This window comes from Onychostruthus taczanowskii, unplaced genomic scaffold (genome assembly GCF_017590055.1).
Source record: "Onychostruthus taczanowskii isolate IOZ18803 unplaced genomic scaffold, ASM1759005v1 scaffold245, whole genome shotgun sequence".
NCBI classification, from domain to species: Eukaryota; Metazoa; Chordata; class Aves; order Passeriformes; family Passeridae; genus Onychostruthus; species Onychostruthus taczanowskii.
The window spans coordinates 164,168-184,770 of record NW_024499741.1 but is presented as its reverse complement, the minus strand read 5'-3'; the positions used below and the strand labels follow the sequence as shown (position 1 = coordinate 184,770).

The 20,603-nt window shown below is 57.7% G+C and overlaps 3 protein-coding genes across 4 annotated transcripts in view; all 3 read right to left on the bottom strand.

The window, feature by feature from the left end:
* Window positions 1-725, bottom strand: part of ATP5F1B (ATP synthase F1 subunit beta) — a 3,778-nt gene extending 3,053 nt beyond the window's left edge. Inside the window, exons 1-2 of the mRNA XM_041406184.1 lie at window positions 628-725; window positions 159-265 (exon numbers count right to left, since the gene is read on the bottom strand). Of these exons, the coding sequence (XP_041262118.1) occupies window positions 159-265; window positions 628-725 (205 nt within the window). The remainder of the gene's footprint in view (window positions 1-158; window positions 266-627) is intronic.
* Window positions 393-10,366, bottom strand: PTGES3 (prostaglandin E synthase 3). 2 transcript variants are annotated; one of them, XM_041406171.1, is made up of 8 exons: window positions 10,044-10,366; window positions 3,550-3,663; window positions 3,385-3,454; window positions 2,835-2,933; window positions 2,543-2,632; window positions 2,295-2,357; window positions 1,654-1,678; window positions 393-1,243 (listed from the first exon to the last, which is right to left on the bottom strand). In XM_041406171.1, exons 1-8 carry the CDS (start codon window positions 10,349-10,351, stop codon window positions 1,224-1,226), a joined length of 789 nt encoding a protein of 262 aa, XP_041262105.1. In that variant the 5' UTR covers window positions 10,352-10,366; the 3' UTR covers window positions 393-1,223. The 2 variants fall into 2 exon arrangements, with proteins under 2 accessions (XP_041262105.1, XP_041262106.1); XM_041406172.1 differs by lacking the exon at window positions 10,044-10,366 and adding an exon at window positions 7,875-10,037.
* A 289-nt stretch (window positions 10,367-10,655) lies between these two features.
* Window positions 10,656-20,568, bottom strand: NACA (nascent polypeptide associated complex subunit alpha). Its single transcript, XM_041406182.1, has 7 exons — window positions 20,416-20,568; window positions 19,969-20,040; window positions 16,455-16,493; window positions 15,350-15,839; window positions 13,238-15,124; window positions 12,267-12,979; window positions 10,656-11,266 (listed from the first exon to the last, which is right to left on the bottom strand). The coding sequence occupies exons 2-7, from the start codon at window positions 20,036-20,038 to the stop codon at window positions 10,656-10,658; spliced, it is 3,810 nt and encodes a 1,269-aa protein (XP_041262116.1). The 5' UTR covers window positions 20,039-20,040; window positions 20,416-20,568.
* Between the last annotated feature and the right edge of the window lie 35 nt (window positions 20,569-20,603).

Genomic DNA, 20,603 nt, shown 5'->3' with positions numbered 1-20,603 from the left:
CCACCCCCAGCGCCGCCGCTCCTCTGCCGCAGCCCATCCGCTCGCTCTGCCCGCTGGGCACGGCACACCCCACCCCGGTAACGGGGCCCTGAGCAGCGGCACCCCGCCTCCCCCACCCGCGCAGGCCCCAAGGTGACCCCGGCCCGCCCCGCACTCACGCGCCCCGACGGCGACAGCCGGGGCGGCCCCGCGGCCGAGGAGCAGCGGGAGGAGGTCCCGGCCCGGGGCGGCCCCGCGGGGCAGCAGCGGCCGGGATCCCACCCCTCTGAACCCCCAAAAAAGGGGATCCCACGCCCCTGACCCCCCAAGAAAGGGGATCCCACCCCGCTGCCCCCTTCACCCCCGCGGCGCTGAGCAACACGCACAAGGCCCAGGCCGAAGGGAGAGCCAGGGAGTCTTCAACAGTTTATTAGAAAGAATGCAGACATTAAAAAAATCCCAGCTGCTCTGAACATAAATTGAGGTTTTTCAGCCCGGTTCGCAGGCGCCCGCGCGCCCCACGGTCTGTCACTTGCTGCCAAACCCACAGTGCAAATACGATTTTGGTCTAAAATGTACAGATTGACAAGCAACAATGTACAGCCACTCGCAGCCCGGGCGAGGAGGTGGAAAGGTTTGGGGTCACACGGGACCAGGGGCAGGCCACCGGCACCGAACGCCAAAAACGGGGAGAATTTTGAAGTTTTTGAAGGTTTTTTTTTAAGTGGGAACAGAGCTGAAGACATCACGGAGGGATGCGCCTCGCCTGCTGGATTTTTTTTTTTTTTGGGGAGCCAATAAGAGTTTTTTGTTCCTGGTACAAATTAATTTCAGGTTGTGGAGAAGAGAGAGAGGGGAGGGGAAAAAAAATAATTTCTCGGTGTTAATTCAGGGTTCTTCCCGTTGTAATTACTTCTGCTACGAGGCAAGGAGGCTCTGTAAACTTTATTGCAAATGTTCTCAATGGATTGCCTACACCTCAATTGGGTTGGTTTGGTGGTTTTTGTTTTTTTTGGAAGTCTGGAAAACGGTTCATGCATAACTGTTATTGCCTCTCGTGGCTTTAAGACCGCCCCGTGCCATGGGACACACCTACCATCAGTGAAGCCATTTAAAATGGACTGAAAATGGGTTAAAGGATGCAGGATCTCCCTTTAGGGCTATCAACTCAGGAATTCTTATCTCAATTATGAAATGTTGTGATGAACTTCTTTCCCCCAAAACCCTGAAGACGACAGTTTGCCTTACTCCAGATCCGGCATTTCTAGAGGGGGGAAAAAAAAAGAGAGAAATTAGTGGTTTTAGGGTTGCTTTGTGGGTTTTGTTTTTTTTTGCTTGGTTGGTTTTTAAAAAGCTCTCAGGGCACTGTTATGTCACAAGGGACACGAGCAAGACGAGCTGGCCTCCAACCAAGGGGAAGTTTGGGGCCTCTGCCCTCCCCCCTGGCTCTTCCCAAGGGAAAACTGTGCCAGAGGCACCCTGAGCACGTGCTGCTCCTACAGCCAAAGCCTCCCTGGGAAGGTCAAACTGGTGTTTGGGGCTTGTGTGGAGAGGCTTTCCCAGATTAGATTTGTCTCCCAGGGTTGGCTTTTAGCTGGTGGACAGGATGAACATCTGCTGGCTCGGAGCCTTCAGCAGCTGTGTGAGGGGAAAACAACAAAGAGAACAACTTACTTTCATCATCACTGTCTGGTGAGTCCTGGAAAGGAGAACAACCTTTAAGTGGAGCAGGCAGCTCCTCTGCCACCCTCCCCCCAAGCAGCAAAGAGCTGCTGCTCCCAAATCTGGATTTTGAGGAGCGCAGTGAGCCCAAATCTGGATTTTGAGGAGCTGAGTGAGCCCAAATCTGGGTTTTGAGGAGCTGAGTGAGCCCAAATCTGGGTTTTGAGGAGCTGAGTGAGCCCAAATCTGGGTTTTGAGGAGCTGAGTGAGCCCAAATCTGGATTTTGAGAAGCTCAGTGAGCCCAAACCTGGATTTTGAGGAGCTGAGTGAGCCCAAATCTGGATTTTGAGGAGCGGAGTGAGCCCAAATCTGGATTTTGAGGAGCGGAGTGAGCCCAAATCTGGATTTTGAGGAGCGCAGGGAGCCCAAATCTGGATTTTGAGGAGCTCAGTTTGGCCTCAGTGCAGACCCCCAGCCACTGCAGAGGGACACAGACACCACACTGGTGTCCCCAGCAGTGCTGAGAGGGCAGGGAAAGGGCCTCCCCAGGTGACATCACCTGTGCAAAGAAAGTTTTGGGCTGTTTAAGCCCTTTTTAGTGCTGAGGGGTGAGTGCAGGACCTGCAGGTGTTCACTACACCCACATACTCACATCATCTGCCCCATCTACTTCTGGCAAGTCTACGTCGTCGTCTCCTCCCATGTTGTTCATCATCTGCTCAGAGACAGAACAGCCACATTTTGGGGTGAATCCAACCCCACTCACACCCAGAACAATCCTAAACCAACACCCCCCCTTGCTTTAACAGGGCAAGCAGGAATTAGGAAGTGATGGTGCACAAAAAGTTGGGATTCATTGCCTGGCAGCTCCCAAAACTCCAGGAATTTTTCATTTCCTACCTCAGAAAAGCGATCAAAATTGGACATGTCTTCATCTGAATCATCTTCCCAGTCTTTCCAGTTGTTGAAGTCCACGCTGAGCCAGTTGAGCTGCAGCAACAGCAGGAGTTATTTCAGGACAAGGAATTATTTAAGGACAAGGAAGTTAAGTGGCTGTCAGTTAGAACAGGTTAACGAGAGCTGCCGTGGGATCAGGAGCAGGAAAACGACCCAAAACTGCTCCAGAATTTGAACATGACCCAAATATTCACTAAATTAAAAGGCAGGGGAGACAGCAGATGCCCAGACCCACCTTTGCCCTCTCTTTTGTTAACCTTGGCCATGCCTGACCAGACTCTCCTTTTCGTAAACAACACAAGATGGATCTGTCTGTTCTTTTATGCTTTGATTCCTGAAAAAGACCAAATATCCATTAGTGCCACCAGGATGACCTTCACCAGGAACTGCTGACATCCTTCCTTTATCTTCACCTCTTCCCTTATTCCTTGTCCTGGAAAATACCACCCAGAGAAGCTTTCCTGGATCTGACTTGGGAGCTTTGATGTTCTAAGAAATCATTTTCCTTAGAAAATAGTTCCTATTTCTATTTTTAAGGAATAAAATCTCGGGAGCAGCCTAAAGCACAGGTTTTTTTTTTAGGATAACAGAACCAAGGGATGGTTTGGGTTGGAAAGGACATTAAAAGCCAAGTTCCAAACCCATGCCACGGGCAGGGACACGTTCCACCAGCCCAGGTTGCTCCAACATGGCCTTGAACAATTCCAGGGATGGAATATCTGCAATTTCTCTGGACAAGCCGTGCCAGCCCCTCACCAGCATCAAGAACTCAAGAGGATACTCACATTTGGATCGATATTATTAAAAAGATCGATTTCATTTAAATGTTTAAAGTTATCACTTCCTCCAAGACAACTGCAAGAGAAAAAATAAATCAGCATTTAGCCCAAAAAACATCTGGTAGGACAAATCTGCTTCTTCTTAGCACTCCCTGTGCCCGAATTACTCACCTGAACGTGAGTTTGGACTTTTCAAAATTTACATTTACGTCTTTGCTGTCTTCAACACAGAACTCAATGAAGACGTAGTCCCTCCGGTCGTACCACTTTGCAGAGGCAGGCTGCCTGTGGGCACAGCAGGAACACAAGGGAATCGATTTTCAACAAGAAATCCAACAAAAAAAACCTTCCTTCTGAGTTTAAAACCTGCGTTTTGAGCTTACTGTTATTTTTTAGAGGCGATTTAAGCTGAAAGGAGAGAGGTGGGATAAAAAGAAATGATGGATTTGGAGTGTGATGCCCCCCAGAAAGCTCCTGGGAGGAGATTTCACTGAAATCTGAGACTGAAATAAACGTTTCAGCAGATCAAAATTTTGATAAACTTCAAGATGAGCTACCACAGACTGTGGCAGCAGCTCCAGCACCTGCACGGGCAGGCTTCAGAGTGGTTTTTGTCACGCAAAGAGTTAAAACCCAAAGCAAAAATTTAAAAAAAACAACATTTTTTTGGGGTATTGATACGATGATCTGCTATGATTACGACCCAATTAAGGGTCTCAATGGGAGCCTTAATGGATTTGCTATGATTAAGACCCAATTAAGCCAGCACAGGCTGGAGAATCACTGCTCCAAGCTCTTTACAACCTCCCCAAACCCTCACTCTGGGACTCCCATGCACTTTGGAATAAATCTGCCTTTACACAACCACCTCAAAAATCAACAGCGTGTCCAGGGGAGCTGGGAAAGCCACAGAGCTCCAGAGCAACTCCTGTGTTTGCAGAGAACTCACCTGCACTGCTCAGTGGAGCAGGGAAAATGACCTGGCTGGGCTCCCTCCCCCTTCCAGCCCTCCCCTGGCAACCGAGGCCCAGCCCAGGGAACGGCTGCATTCCAGAAGGAAAGTGCCTCCCAGCAGGGCTGCTGCACAGGCACGGAGCCCAGGGGTGTTCCTCACACTCCTTTGTCTTCCCAGGGAATGGTGGAATGTTTAGGAGGGACCCTGAAGTTCAGCCAGTGTCACCCCCTGCCACGGCAGGGACGCCTTTCCTTGTCCAGCCTGGCCTTGGATACTTCCAGGGATGGGGAATCCATTCCAGGGCCTCACCAGGAAGGGATTTCATCTCGATATTCCATCTTAATCTCTTCTTGAACATGATCTCCCCCTTTATCTGCCATTCCTGTGCTTCACAGGGAGGAGTTTTTCCCAGCTGATGGCCCTGGGATGAGGTGGACAAGGATCCAAACCAGGGAACGTGGCCTGTGACAGCCACCTCACCAAGGTCAGGCCCTTTGTGCTGCTCTCTAAGCCAAAATCCGACCAAAAAATAACTTTTCAGACCATTTGCTGAACTTCCAGATCAAGTTTTTGACTCACCCGATCATCAATCAATTGTTGGCATTGAGCTGTGGCACATTCAGCAAAGGGACTCACCCAAAAGTTCCTGCTGCTCCCATCCTCATTTCCCAGGGATGAACCCAGGCATGGCACAGCCCAGCTCCAGCTGAACCCCAAACCAGCCACCTGTGACTCCCCCAGTGCCACAGGTGCTGGGCACACTGGTGCCAGCTCAGGGAAAAGCTGCAGAATGGCCACGATGCCTCAGGCAGCTCAAACCTCTTGCAGGGATCAATGTCCAAGGATTTAATTTCCAAAAAAGTGGATTCTGAGTTCAACCTTCTGAGTTTCAGCTGTTCCAGGGGTGAAAACCAGCTGCTTTCCCTCAGGGAAAAGCTGCAGAATGGCCACGATGCCTTGGGCAGCTCAAACCTGGTGTAGGTGCCAGAGCACCTGTGAAGGGACTAACATCCAAGGATTTAATTTCCAAAAAGTGGATTCTGAGTTCAACCTTCTGAGTTTCAGCCGTTCCAGGGGTGAAAACCTGCTGCTTTCCCTCAGGGAAAAGCTGCAGAATGGCCACGATGCCTCGGGCAGCTCAAACCTCTTGTAGGTGCCTCAGCACCTGGGAAGGGACTAATCTCCAAGGATTTAATTTCCAAAAAGTGGATTCTGAATTCAGCCTTCTGAGTTTCAGCTCTTCCAGAGTTGAAAACCTGCTGCTTTCCCTCAGGGAAAAGCTGCAGAATGGCCACGATGCCTCGGGCAGCTCAAACCTCTTGCAGGGATCAATGTCCAAGGATTTAATTTCCAAAAAAGTGGATTCTGAATTCAGCCTTCTGAGTTTCAGCTGTTCCAGGGTGAAAACCTGCTGCTTTCCCTCAGGGAAAAGCTGCAGAATGGCCACGATGCCTTGAGCAGCTCAAACCTCTTGTAGGTGCCAGAGCACCTGGGCAGGGATCAATGTCCGAGGATTTAATTTCCAAAAAAGTGGATTCTGAATTCAACCTTCTGAGTTTCAGCTGTTCCAGGGGTGAAAACCTGCTGCTTTCCCTCAGGGAAAAGCTGCAGAACGGCCACGATGCCTTGGGGAGCTCAAACCTCTTGTAGGTGCCACAGCACCTGGGAAGGGATCAATGTCCAAGGATTTAATTTCCAAAAAAGTGGATTCTGAGTTCAACCTTCTGAGTTTCAGCTGTTCCAGGGGTGAAAACCTGCTGCTTTCCCTCAGGGAAAAGCTGCAGAATGGCCACGATGCCTCGGGCAGCTCAAACCTTTTGTAGGTGCCACAGCACCTGGGCAGGAACCAATGTCCAAGGATTTAATTTCCAAAAAAGTGGATTTTGAATTCAGCCTTCTGAGTTTCAGCTGTTCCAGGGGTGAAAACCTGCTGCTTTCCCTCGTAGCAGCATTTCAGGGAATGTTAATTATCACCTTATTCAGGTGAAGTGCAGCAGCAGAGCAGCAATTTTCTTACTGTGGTATTTTTAAACCCTTCTTGGACACAGATTTTCCTCTTTTAACGGGGAATGAAAGACTCTCAAGAGGAAAGGAGGATGAGAAATGCCCTGCTCTGCCCCCTCTGTGCTGGGAGACAAAACCCCCCCAGAGTGGGGCACTTGGAATATCACTCCAGCCCTGTTGTTAACAGAAATGTCAGTGTTCCTGGCCAGGTGATGCAGGGCTGGATGCTGTTAACACTTCCCAGCTCTCAGTGTCAATGGAGACATCTCCAGCCTTCCCAGGGAGGCTCCTGGCCATGAGCTCAGCAGCTCTGCCAGGATTGGGGATTTGAGGCAGCAACAGAGCTCACAGGGCTCCCAGAAATCCCACTCAGCTCAAGGCTACACACACAGCTCTGAGCTGGAGAGCAGAGGGATCCCAGATGAGTTTGGATCTGACATAATTCACATTTCTGAACCTAAACCTGTGCTGTTTTCCTGGGAATTCAACCCAAGAGTGCTGGGAACCCATGACCTCAGCAGCTCCACGAGGACTGGGGATTTGAGGCACCAACAGAACTCAGCACTCCCAGAAACCCCACTCAGCTGACATGTCTGAGCTGGACAGCAGCAAGATCCCAGATGAATTTTACTCAGCCATAATTCACATTTCTGAACCTAAACCTGTGCTGCTTTCCTGGGAATTCACCCTGAGAGTGCTCAGAACCCATAACCTCAGCAGCTCCACCAGGATTGGGGATGTGAGGCACCAACAGAACTCAGCCCTCCCAGAAACCCCACTCAGCTGACATGTCTGAGCTGCAGAGCAGAGATCCAAGATAAATCTGACATTTCTGAACCTAAACCTGTGCTGTTTTCCTGGGAATTCACCCTGAGAGTGCTTGGAGCCCGTGACCTGGCAGTTCCACCAGGATTGGGGATTTGAGGCACCAACAGAACTCACAGGGCTCCCAGAAACCCCACTCAGCTCACATGTCTGAGCTGGACAGCAGCAAGATCCCAGATGAATTTTACTCAGCCATAATTCACATTTCTGAACCTAAACCTGTGCTGCTTTCCTGAGAATTCCTCCCAAAAAATCCCACTCAGCTCAAGGCTACACACACAGCTTTGAGCTGCAGAGCAGAGGGATCCCTGATCAGTCTGGCTCTGCCAAATTCTGGTTCCAGGTTTCTAGAACTTAATTTTCCCAATTCCAGGTTTCTGAGCCTAAACCTGCCCTGCTTTCCCAGGAATTCACCCTCAGAGTGCTTGGAACCTGTGACCTCCCAAAAAATCCCACTCAGCTCAAGGCTACACACACAGCTTTGAGCTGCAGAGCAGAGGGATCCCTGATCAGTCTGGCTCTGCCAAATTCTGGTTCCAGGTTTCTAGAACTTAATTTTCCCAATTCCAGGTTTCTGAGCCTAAACCTGCCTTGCTTTCCCAAGAATTCACCAACGTGCTGGAGCTGCCTCTCCTCCTTTTATCTGCTTTTCCAATCTCATCCTCCCAAAGGGAGGAGGGAAACCTCCCTGTGAGCTCCAGTCAGGACTCACCAGTTCCAACCAGTAAGGCAGGACCTGCTGGAGAGCAGGGATGAGGAGGAAGCCACAGCTCCTTTTTGCCTCCTGCCCACACGGAGATTCCCAGGAGACAACCACAGGCAGCAGCAGCAGCCCCTGGGGAGCTGTGCACGTGCTCCCACACACCTGGAAAAATCTCCTTTCACAGGCACTGACCCATCACCTGTTAGAGCTCCATCCTGCTCGCCCAAACCCCGAGGGAGATCAGCCTCCTGCTGAGGGTTTTTTTGGAAAAGAGAAGAATTTAAACGTTTAAAAGGGAATTTAGAGCTCCCAGCAGTCCATTCTGTCCCCATCCACTTGTGCTTTGGGGACTTCCTGAGCAGCCAGAGCCACCCCTGCAGCTCCTCTGGCTCTCCCAGTCCCCACATTCCCACGGCAATCGTTATTCCAGCAGTGTGGAACAGGTTCTAGAAGCTTCCCAGCGGCACTGATGGGCAATGTGGAGGCTCAGCTTCACCACAGAGCCCTGCCTGACCCAGGGGGGCTCTGTTGGACACCCCCGGATATATCCTGGTCTCTGGCACCAGTGGAACCTCAAATCTCTCCATCTGTGGCACTGAGGAAGTTCCCAAACCTGTTCTTGTGTTCTCTGTCTCTATCCTGTGTCTGTGGAATCCCATTTTTATCTCCTGCAAGTATCCTGACAGTTCCTGCAGAAATCAGGCCCTCAACAAGATTTTTCCCCTCCCAGGCAGCAATAAAACCTGTTTTATAAAATGACTTTTCCTTTAATTTTTACACCTTTTTTTTTTCGTTAAAAAACCCTCATTTTAGATTTTAGACCATTCTATGCAGATGCAGCAGCGCTGCAGTTCCAGGATGATGAAATCTACAGAAATCACACGAAAAAACTCCCAACTTGATCACAGCTCTCTCACTTTCACTCACGTTAAGATGCAGCACCTCAACTGTTCAGGGTTTCAGAAGAAAAGCAAAAGCCTGGCTGGGGACAAGGGACCAGAAACCCAGCGGTTAACGCTGTCCTCATCCTGAATTCCTGACAAAACAAAACCTCAGGAGGTGCTGCTGCCTCCAGTCCTGCCAGCCAGGCACGTGGAGGTCACAGAATCGTGGAATGGTTTGGGTTGGAAGGGACCCTAAAGCTCATTCAACCCCCCCAACTCTCCCAGGACACCTCCAGGGATGGGGCATCCTCTGAAAAATCCATTCCAGTGCCTCAGCACCCTCAGAGGGAGGGATTTTTCCTCCCAAAATCCCAGCTAACCCCGCTCTCGGGTGGTTGGAAGCCCTTGTTCTGCCGCTGGAGATGTGGGAATGCTGCTTGCAGCTCTTCTTTCCCAGCCAGTTTTTCCCTCTCCAGTGTCACCCTGGACACATAAAACACAGAATCTTCTTGAGGGAACGCTCACATCCACCAGGGCTGGCTTTGGGTGGCCCCCAAAATGAATCCTTTGGAGAATTCCAAGGAAAGAGATGAATCGGGGAGCGCGGGATGCACGTGGAGACTCTCGGGGAGGAGATGCAGCGGCTCACCTGCAGCACCACGCCTGCCCCGGGGCTTTCCGTGCTCCTCCGCCCCCTCCTGAGGGGCCTTTTCGTTATTCCTCGGTTTTTCACGGAATTCTGGAACGGTTTGGGCTGGGAAGAAAAAACCTTAAAGCCCATCCCGTTCCACCGGACCGGGCTGTTCCAAGCCCCGTCCAGCCTGGCCTTGGACGCTTTCAGGGCCAGCGCAAAACGCGGGGATGGATTTTAGGGCGAAAACGCCAAATTTACAAACGCGTCCTGCCGCCTGCACGCTCTGGATCGTTCCACGCCTTACTTACCGGGAGATCTCCGCCGTTTCGGCGGCTGCCGGTGGTCACCGACCCGCCGAGAAACGCGCAACAACACCCCCCCGAACACCCCATTCATTCCGCCGCGGGAGATCCCGCCCGCACCGCGCTACACCGGGACCGAGCCAACAACCGGCACCGAGCCAGCGAGCGGCACCGGCGGCCGAACCGGGGCGCTCCGCCCTCACCCGGTAACCGGGGCCGGGCCCAGCCGATAAGCGGGGCAAAACCCAGGTCAGCACGCGGCGGGGGCCCGCGCTCGGTGGCGCCGGGGCGGCTCCCGCGGTAGCGCCCGCGGCCTGGCGGGGCCTGCCCGCGCCGCTCCCACATCCCCGGGCCTCACATGGCGGATGGCGACGGCTCCGGCGGGGCGCTGCTGCGGGGTGCGGCTCGGGCTGTGCGGGTGGCGGTGGAGGCGGTGCCGGGAGGGTTCCGGGGGTTCCGGTGGAGGCTCCGGTGGCTCCGGGCGGGCTCGGGGCTCGGCGCGGCCTCGCTCCCACAATGCCCCGCGCGCGCTCGGCCCGTGGTGACGCAGCAAAATCCCCGCGCGCGCCGCCGCCGCCGCCTCCTCCCGCCAGCCGCCACCGCGCGTGCGCGGCGCGGCCCCCCCGCCACCGCCCGCTGCCCTTCCAGCAGCTTCTCGGCGCGCATGCGCAGTGAGGCCCCGTTACCGGGATGGGGGGGGGGGCGCGGAGCGGGAAGAGACCCCCGGGACCCCTCCCATGTCCTTGTCCCGGTAAGCCCCGGGAGCAGATCCTGACCCTGCTTTCCCCTCAGGGAGCTGTGGGGTGAAAATTCCCCTCTGAGCCTCCTTTTCTGCAGGCACTTCAAAGCCTGAGCACTTTTCCATGAGGAAATTCCTCCTCATGTCCATCCTGAGCCTCTCCTGGCACAGCTCGGGGCCATTTCCTTCTGTGCTGTTATTCCCTGGGAGAAGAGGTCAATTCCCACCTGGCTACAACTGCAATGGGTGACACCGCAGGGACTCCTGACAATGCTGGGTGACACCGCAGGGACTCCTGACAATGCTGGGTGACACCGCAGGGACTCCTGACAATGCTGGGTGACACCGCAGGGACTCCTGACAATGCTGGGTGACACCGCAGGGACTCCTGACAATGCTGGGTGACACCGCAGGGACTCCTGACAATGCTGGGTGACACCGCAGGGACTCCTGACAATGCTGGGTGACACCGCAGGGACTCCTGACAATGCTGGGTGACACCGCAGGGACTCCTGACAATGCTGGGTGACACCGCAGGGACTCCTGACAATGCTGGGTGACACCGCAGGGACTCCTGACAATGCTGGGTGACACCACAGGGACTCCTGACAATGCTGGGTGACACCGCAGGGACTCCTGACAATGCTGGGTGACACCACAGGGACTCCTGACAATGCTGGGTGACACCGCAGGGACTCCTGACAATGCTGGGTGACACCACAGGGACTCTGATCCACCGTGTGCCACCTGCCCTACCTGTGCCTGCTGCGTCGTGGCCTGTGTGGAGTCCTGCTCTTCGAGCTCTGGTACGGATTCATCGCTGTCAGACTCTGTGCCAGACCCTGCAGAGACACACACCCCTCACTCTTCCCACCTCGGGTAGGTCCAGGGCACACTGGTTTGCTGCTGGTTCCCAGTGAAGCCACCAGTCAGCCCAGTTAGGTGGTGGTTGGAGCATTCCTTGCGCTCTGAATGCCAGCAGCAGGGTGGCACGAGCGGGTCCTCAGCCTTGCCGTGGTGGGAGCCGGGTGCCAGAGCCCCACAGGTGCCCACCCGGAGGCTCTGGAATGAATCCTGAGGTAGCTCCAGCCTGTGGCACCAGCTCGAGGAGGAGGTGGGTGGCATTCCCAGGGTGCTGAGGTGGCAGCAGCCCAGTGTGACAGGGCCCCTCTTGACTCCCCTCAAACCCAGAGCTGGCACACGGCACCGAGCCCCCACTCACTGAGCCCCCAGGGCTGCTGCACATCCATGGCTTCACCACAGGGATGATCTGCTGGATAACCCCAAACCCCCCTCAGGGGACAGCACCTCTGGGTGACCAGAGGGCCACCAGCTGCAGCTGGTCACAGCACTGACCACACCAGTTACTGAAGCAGAGCCAGGTATCCCCACCCTCACCTGGAGGTGACCCTGATGCTCCCGTGCAGCCATTACCTGGATTCACTCCTCTGTATCCACAGCACACAGGAGCCCTGGCAAACCTCTCTGCAGGTGTCAGGGTGTGCCAACACTTCAGGCATAGCGTGGAGACAACCCAGTTTGGCACCAACACTTGCCCACATCCCCCGCCAGCCGGCCACCACACACAGCAGGGCCGGGCACGTGGCATCTCCTCCGCGTGAAGCCAGCTCATCTCGCAGTGCCCATGCCACAAACCACACAAAAAAAACCCCACAAAAAAATACACACCGTGCTCCGTGCCCGAGCACACGCGTTAGTGACCGCCGGCACCGTGCCGAGCCCCGTCCCTCCCCGCGCTGCCCGGTTCACCGGGGCCCCGGGCGCGGTTAGTACCCCGTGGGCAGCCAGTGACACTCCATGCACACGGCAGGATGCAAATACCCTTGTCATTCTTGAGGACGGGTGCCAGGGGGGTCGGGACCCCCGTGGCGGGGGACAGCTCCAGCAGCACGGGTGGCTCGGGGGGGAGCAGAGGTGGCAGGTCCTCGTCGTCAGCGCCGGGCGCGGCTTTCGAGGGGGGGCGAGTGGCTGGTTTGGCCACCTTGTTATTGGGGAGGGGCTGCTGCTGCTTTTTGGCGGGGGTTGGGGGTTTTGGGGGGGCACCAGAAATGCCCGTGGCTGGGGCAGGAGCTGGGGGTGTGGCTGGAGCTGCTGTGGCTTTGACAGGGCTTTTTGGGGGTGCCTTGGCCTCAGCGGGGCTTTTTGAGGCTCCTTTGGCTGCAGCAGGGGTGGCTGGAGGAGGAGTGGCTTTGACAGGGCTTTTTGGGGGTGCCTTGGCATCAGCAGGGGTGGCTGGAGGAGGAGTGGCCTTGACAGGGCTCTTTGGGGGTGCCTTGGCCTCAGCAGGGCTTTTTGAGGGTCCTTTGGCTGCAGCAGGAGCTGCTGGAGCTGGGGGGGCTTTGGCAGGGCTCTTTGGGGGTGTTTTTGCAGCTGGAGGGGCACTGGGAGCTGGGGTGGCTGTAGCAGGACTCTTGGGAGGCACTTGGGCAGGAGCCGGCGGTGTTTTGGCCTCAGCAGGGGTGGCTGGAGCTGGGGTGGCTTTGGCAGGGCTCTTTGGGGGTGCCTTGACCTCAGGAGAGGGTGGGGTGGCTTTGGCAGGGCTCTTTGGGGGTGTCTTAGCCTCAGGAGAGGGTGGGGTGGCTTTGGCAGGGCTCTTTGGGGGTGTTTTGGCCTCAGGAGAAGTTGGGGTGGCTTTGGCAGGGCTCTTTGGGGGTGTTTTGGCCTCAGCAGGGTTTGGGGTGGCTTTGGCAGGGCTCTTTGGGGGTGTTTTAGCTGCTGGAGGAGCAGCTGGAGCTGGGGTGGCTGTAATGGGGCTTTCTGGGGGTGCTTTGGCCTCAGCAGGGGCAGCTTTGTCAGGGCTCTTTGGGGGTGTTTTGGCCTCAGCAGGGGTTGGGGTGGCTTTGTCAGGGCTCTTTGGGGGTGCCTTGGCCTCAGCAGGGGCAGCTGAAGGTGCTGGAGCCACAGGACTAGAGGAGGCAGTGATGGGGCTGCCTTTGGGAGACTTTTTGGCTGCTCCAGGGGAAGCTGGAGCTGGGGTGGCTTTGGCAGGGCTCTTTGGGGGTGCCTTGTCCTCAGGGGGGGCGGCTGGAGCTGGGGTGGCTGTGGCAGGGCTCTTTGGGGGTGCCTTGTCCTCAGGGGGGGCGGCTGGAGCTGGGGTGGCTGTGGCAGGGCTCTTTGGGGGTGCCTTGTCCTCAGGGGGGGCGGCTGGAGCTGGGGTGGCTGTGGCAGGGCTCTTTGGGGGTGCCTTGTCCTCAGGGGGGGCGGCTGGAGCTGGGGTGGCTGTGGCAGGGCTCTTTGGGGGTGCCTTGTCCTCAGGGGGGGCGGCTGGAGCTGGGGTGGCTGTGGCAGGGCTCTTTGGGGGTGCCTTGTCCTCAGGGGGGGCGGCTGGAGCTGGGGTGGCTGTGGCAGGGCTCTTTGGGGGTGCCTTGTCCTCAGGGGGGGCGGCTGGAGCTGGGGTGGCTGTGGCAGGGCTCTTTGGGGGTGCCTTGTCCTCAGGGGGGGCGGCTGGAGCTGGGGTGGCTGTGGCAGGGCTCTTTGGGGGTGCCTTGTCCTCAGGGGGGGCGGCTGGAGCTGGGGTGGCTGTGGCAGGGCTCTTTGGGGGTGCCTTGTCCTCAGGGGGGGCGGCTGGAGCTGGGGTGGCTGTGGCAGGGCTCTTTGGGGGTGTTTTGGCGGCTGGGGGTGCAGCTGGAGCTGGTGGAGCTGCAGGAGCTGGGGTGGCAGGGGATGGGGTGGCAGCACCAGGGCTCTTGGGGGCACTTTTGGCTGCAGGTGGGGTGGGAGGAGTTGGAGGGGCAGCTGAGGCAGCAACAGAACCCTTGGCAGCATCTTTGGCTGAGGGAGGGGCAGCTGGAGAGGGTGGAGCTGCAGTGGCCGGTGTGACAGGGGCACAGGGGACAGTGGCTGAACTCGGGGGAGCTGGTTTGGCCACAGGAGGGGTGGCCACAGGTGCCACGGGTGGTGTGACAGGGGCACAGGGGACAGTGACCGGGCTCCCAGGAGCTGCTTTGGCTGCAGGAGGGGCAGCTGGAGCTGCCACAGGTGGTGAGACAGGGACAGCAGGAGATGTTTTAGCCACAGCAGGGGTGGCCAGAGGTGCCATGGGTGGTGTGACAGGGACAGAGGGGGCAGCTGGGGCAGTAACTGGGCTCCCAGGAGCTGGTTTGGTAGCAGGAGGGGCAGCTGGAGCTGCCATGGGTGGTGTGACAGGGGCAGCAGCTGGACTTGGAGGAGCTGCTTTGGCTGCAGGAGGGGTGGCTGGAGCTGCCAGGGCCAGAGTGACAGGGGGACAGCTGGCAGAGGGGACAGCAGGCACAGGAGCTGCTGCTGGGAGCACAGGGCTCACTGGAGACCCTGGGACAGAGATGGCAGCTCCCAGTGCAGGTGTGGACAGGGCAGGAGGCACTGCAGCTCCTGCTGCCTGAGGGGCTGCGCTCCCAGGGGGGGTCCTTGTCACCAAGGGAGGGACAGGATGTCCCACAGCTGGGGGACAGGCCTTGGAAACAGAAGGAACAACTGGGAGCAGTGGTGAGACTGGGGCACCAGGGGCTGGGCCAGCAGCAGGATGCCCAGGGGACATCCCAGCTGCCAGCAGAGGGATAGGGGGTGACAAGGGAGCTTTGGGGGCAGCCAGGAAGACAGGGGGAGAGATGGCACCGACCAGGGCTGGAGCTGGGGCTCGGGGAGAGGCTGGAACAGCAGGAGTTCCAGGAGACACTGTGGGAAATGGGGGTGATCCTGGACTCTGAGGGGACACTGCCACCGTGGGAGCAGGCAGCAAGGTGGGGGGCACTGGTGGGGGAGATGCCAGAAGGGGACGGGATGGGGGAGGCCGGAGAGGAGCTGGGGCTGCTCCAGAGGCAGGGAAAGGAGCTGGGGCTGCTCCAGAGGCAGGGAGAGGGGCTGGGGCTGCTCCAGAGGCAGGGAAAGGAGCTGGGGCTGCTCCAGAGGCAGGGAGAGGGGCTGGGGCTGCTCCAGAGGCAGGGAGAGAGGCTGGGGCTGCTCCAGAGGCAGGGAGAGGGGCTGGGGCTGCTCCCACAGAGGCTGCAGCAGGAGCAGTTTTCATGGGAGAGGTGAGAGCAGCTGGGAGAGAACTGGGGCTCACCGGGGGGACAAGAGGGGCCACTGTCACTGCAGCAGAAGCAGCAGCCAGGCCAGGTGACACTGGAGCTGGGAATCCTGGGGACACTGGGCTAACTGGGGCAGGCCCTGGAGATCCTGGGGCTGCAAAACCCACGGGGGCCTGCGGAGCTGGAGGAGGGGCAGCGGTGCCTGGGCCCAGCAGAGGTGGGGCAGGGGGCTGGGGGGGCATGGAGAACACGGGGATGGCTGCAGCTGGGACCACGGGGGGGGACACGGGGCCTGGGGGGCCTGGCAGAGCCGGGGCAGTGCTGGGCAGCTGTGCCTGGGCGGATGGAGATGGAGTCAGAGGTGGGGAATGAGCAGCATGAAGAACAGCTAAAGGAGAGAAACAGAGTGAGCCATGAGAGGAGGGAAGGAGACACAGGGAGGGGGGCATGAGGCCAGCCCTGGCATTCCTCTGGCCTCTGTGCCTGGCTTCTGGCCCAGCAGGCACTGCCAGGGTCAGCACGGAGCAGGATGTTCATCCCCTTCTAGAACACAATTTTCCTGAGAGCCCTGAATGGCAGGAGGCACTCCCTGAACCACCAGGAAGCCCCAGCAGGCCAGGGATGCAGGGATCCAGCTCTGCCCTACCAAAGGGACTGTCACAAATCCTGTGGAGCCCCAAAAGTCTGTCAGGACACCCAGGGCTTCTCACGAGCCTGGGGTCACCCCCTGAGCTGCAGGGAGCAAGGGGGAACAAGCATCCACCCAAGAAGAGGAAGGGAAAGTCAAATAAAACCCACTGGCATGTGGAATTTTTCCTGGAGTGCCCGGGGAGCCCCCTCCCTCCAGCTGTGGGTGACATGGGCAGATGCCCTGAGGGCACAACGACATGGGGGTGGTGGGGCCAGGCCCCCCAGTTCCCTGGGAGCTGTTAGGGTTAATGGAATGCAACCCCCGGAATGGCACACGCTGGTTAATGTGGCACACGAGGGGTTACAGGAGTACCTGGAGCAGGGATGGGAGCAGCAACGGGGGCAGCTGGAGCTGAACAGGGAGAACAACAGTTCATTAAAGCAAGTCCCACTGACCAGGAGCAGCTTCCAGCTCCCCAGCCCGGTCCAAGAGAGCCTGGAGAGAGCCTGGAGAGAGCCTGGAGAGAGCCTGGAGAGAGCCTGGCCATTCCCAACTCCAGCTGCTGAGCCAAGGGCACTGCTCAGGCCACAGGCCATGCCAGGGCTGAGCTTCCAGCTCCTGAGCCAGAGCTGAGAGCCTCGAGAGAGCTCTGGAGAGAGCCCTGGAGAGACATTCCCAATGAAATTCCCAATGCCAACCAACAATCAAAGGGAAGAGGCCATGAGAGGGTTCAGCTACCAGCTCCTGAGAGCCTGCAGAGAGCCCTGACATTCCCAATGCCAACCAGCAACCAAAGGGCACCATTTAGGGAAGAGTCCATGCCAGGGCTGAGCTTCCAGCTCCTGACCATGGTTGAGAGCCTGCAAACAATTAAATTCCCAATGCCAACCAGCAATCAACCAGCAATCTTTCCACTTAGTGAAGAGGCCATGCCAGGGCTGAGCTTCCAGCTCCTGAGCCAGAGCTGAGAGCCTCGAGAGAGCTCTGGAGAGAGCCCTGGAGAGACATTCCCAATGAAATTCCCAGTGCCAACCAGCAATCAAGGGGCACCATTCAGTGAACAGACCATGAGAGGGTTGAGCTTCCAGCTCCTGAGAGAGCCTGCAGAGAGCCCTGGAGAGACATTCCCAAAGAAATTCCAACCAGCAACCAAAGGGCACCATTTAGGGAAGAGGCCATGCTAGGGCTGAACTTCCAGCTCCTGACCAGAGCTTAGAGCCTTGAGAGACATTCCCAATTCCAACCAGCAATCAAGGGGCACCATTCAGTGAACAGGCCATGAGAGGGTTCAGCTCCCAGCTCCTGAAGGCTGCAGATCCCTGACATTCCCAGTGTCACTCCCAGCAGAGATCCAGGGCAGGGCAGTGCTGGTCCAACCAGCAGAACCAGCCCGGGCACGGTGCCGCCCTGGCGAGCTGCAGGGCCCGGAGCCAGCCCCATTCCATGGATCCTGTCCCTCCCAGGGGCTGTGTCCCTGTCCCACCCCGGGATCAGGCGTGTCCTGGTCCTGCTGCCACCCACGGAATGCAGGGAACGACGTCCCCGTCCCTGCCTCAGGAATGGGGTCCTGAAAAGCGCTGCTAATGCCCCATTTTACCCCAAACCACGGCTCTGTGGGAAGGATGGGAGCTGGACAGCAGTGCCAGGACATTTCCTGCTCCAAGGAACGTCCCGGTGCCTCCCAAAGGAGCAGCAAGTGCTGCCAAGGGCACGGAACAGGCCGTGCAGAGCAACCCCTTCCAGAACAATCCTTCATCCCTGCCCTCCCTGTTCCTTCTGAGCACATTCCTGATCAGCACAATCATTCCTGCTTCTCCCTCACAGCCCCACCTTTCTTTGGGTCCTTCTCAAACATCCCAAGCTAAGGGATTCCCCAAAACCAGGGGATTTCAGCCCAGAACCCCTCTGGATCAGCGTGCACCAGCCTCACATCTCCAGCGTTTTTCCAGAGACTTCCAAGGAAATCCAAGGAGCTGCCTGAGGAATCCCACGAGCAGCAGAATTTTGGGAGCTGTCAGTTGAGAGGGACAGGAGAGCCACTCCAGGGAGAGGGCCCCAAAGAGGAATTCCAGCCACGCCGGGAGGGATAAGGAGCTCAGCAGCTCCTGGGAATCATCGGTGCAGCTGTCACAGCAGCAGCCATCACTCAGCTCCCTCCTTGTGTCCCCTCTCTGTCACCAAGCCTCAGTGGGGGGTCCCCAATGGGACAGTGCCCACATCGTGTGAGAGACCCCCAAACGCAATGGGGCAAACCCCCAAAGTTCAGTGAGAGACCCCCAAATGCAACAGGGCAGACCCCAAAAATTCAGTGAGAGATCCCCAAATCCAACGGGGCAGATCCCAAAAATTCAGTGAGAGACCCCCAAATGCAATGGGGCAAACCCCCAAAGTTCAGTGAGAGACCCCCAAATGCAATGGGGCAGATCCCAAAAATTCAGTGAGAGACCCCCAAAGGCAATGGGGCAAACCCCCAAAGTTCAGTGAGAGACCCCCAAATGCAACAGGGCAGACCCCAAAAATTCAGTGAGACCCCCAAATGCAACAGGGCAGACCCCAAAAATTCAGTGAGAGACCCCCAAATGCAACAGGGCAGATCCCAAAAATTCAGTGCGAGACCCCCAAATGCAACGGGGCAGACCCCAAAAATTCAGTGACAGACTCCCAAATCCAACAAGACAGATGTCCAAAATTCAATGAAAGACCCCCCCAGATCCAGAGGGATAGACCCCCAAATCCAAAGGGGCAAAAACCCAAAATTCAATGAAATACCTCAAATCCAAAGGGGAGACCCCCCCCAAAATTCAGTGAGAGACCCCCAAGTTTAATGGGGCAGACCCTCAAGTCCAGCAGGACAGGACCCCAAATCCAGTGGGACAGGACCCCAAATCCATCGGGACAGGACCCCAAATCCATCGGGACAGGACCCCAAATCCATCGGGACAGGACCCCAAATCCATCGGGACAGGACCCCAAATCCCGTGGGACACAGGATCCCAAATCCCACATGACAGGACCCCAAATCCAACGACACAGGACCCCAAATCCAGTGGGACAGGATCCCAAATCCAAGGGGACAGGACCCCAAATCCCGTGGGACAGGATCCCAAGTTCAGTGGCACATGTCCCCAAATCCCACAGGACAAGATCCCAAATGACACCAAATCCCAGGGGACAGGTCCCCAAATCCCACAGGACAGGACCCCAAATCCAGCGGGACGGGATCCCAAATCCAATGGGACAGGATCCCAAATCCAAGGGGACAGGATCCCAAATCCCACAGGACAGGACCCCAAATCCAGTGGGACAGGATCCCAAATCCAAGGGGACAGGACCCCAAATCCCGTGGGACAGGATCCCAAGTTCAGTGGCACATGTCCCCAAATCCCACAGGACAAGATCCCAAATGACACCAAATCCCAGGGGACAGGTCCCCAAATCCCACAGGACAGGACCCCAAATCCAGCGGGACGGGACCCCAAATCCCACAGGAGCCCAAATCCAATGGGACAGGACCCCAAATCCCACAGGACCCCAAATCCCACAGGACAAGACCCCCAACCCAACACCCCGCCCTGGCCACGGCCGCTGCCCTCCCCTCCCACCCAAACCGAGCTCGGAGCCGTCCCCGGTCCCGGTCCCGGGGCTTTGGGACACGAGGAGTCCCCGCTCCGCTGTCTCCGGTCCCGTTCCCCGCGGGAACCACAGAACCGGCCCGGTTTGTTTGGCCACACCGAGACCACGGAACGGACGCCCCAAAACCCCCGCGGGGGACGTGACAAGACTCAAACCGGGGTCACACAACCCCCGCCACCACCGGCTCCCGGCCCGGTGAGGGAATCCCGGGAATCACCCCCAAAACCGCCCCGGAGCACCCCCCGGGCCTCACCTGTCTCCGCCTGCGGCTGCGGCAGCTCCTGCTCCGTGGCCGGGACGGTTTCTGTGGCTTCGCCGGGCATTTCTACGGGAACGGACAAACCGACAGGCCCGGGCTCGCCGGGGCTCCGGGACAGCCCGGGGGCCACCGCCGGTAACTCGTCCTGCCCACCCCGCTGGGACACCGCGCGCCTCCCACTACCGGGAGGATCTACCGACACAGCTCGGCCGTACGGCACAGGCAGAGCCCGATCCCGATCCCGCTCCCGGGCCTAGGCCGCCTCCTCCCCCCCCTCCGCCGGTGCGCGGGGCCGCCCCTTCTGCCCTGCCCGGCGCGCCCACGACCCCATCGATGGCCTCAACCGGGCCCTCCCGGCCACCCGCTCATCCCGCTAGCGGTGAGCGGCGCCCTGAGCGGCGGATGGCGGTGGATGGCGGCGGATGGCGGCGCGGGACTCACTGTGCGGGGAGCGGGGCCCAAGATGGCGGCGGAAAGAGACCGAGAGGGCAGCGCGACTTCCGGGAGCGCGGGACTTCCGGGGCAGGGGGAGAAGCCGGCAACACGGTCCGGCCCGGCCCCCGCGGCCGCGCTCCGGCGTTCCGGGATCTGCTCGGGGCCGGATCAGGGGGTCCAGGCAGGATCAGGGG

Excerpts from the sequence above, each read along its gene's own strand:
- PTGES3 (XM_041406172.1), bottom strand. The coding sequence starts at position 8,272 with ATGTGGGGACTGGGAGAGCCAGAGGAGCTGCAGGGGTGGCTCTGGCTG. Across the intron at positions 3,664-7,874 it reads TGCCTTACTGGTTGGAACTG|GCAGCCTGCCTCTGCAAAGT; the intron begins GTGAGTCCTGAC and ends CTGTGCCCACAG. Across the intron at positions 3,455-3,549 it reads AAGTCCAAACTCACGTTCAG|TTGTCTTGGAGGAAGTGATA; the intron begins GTGAGTAATTCG and ends TTTCTCTTGCAG.
- NACA (XM_041406182.1), bottom strand. The coding sequence starts at position 20,038 with ATGCCCGGCGAAGCCACAGAAACCGTCCCGGCCACGGAGCAGGAGCTG. Across the intron at positions 15,125-15,349 it reads CTCCCTGCCTCTGGAGCAGC|TCCAGGATCACCCCCATTTC; the intron begins CCCAGCCCCTCT and ends GTCCCCTCAGAG. Across the intron at positions 12,980-13,237 it reads ACACCCCCAAAGAGCCCTGA|CAAAGCCACCCCACCCTCTC; the intron begins CAAAGCTGCCCC and ends AAAGAGCCCTGC.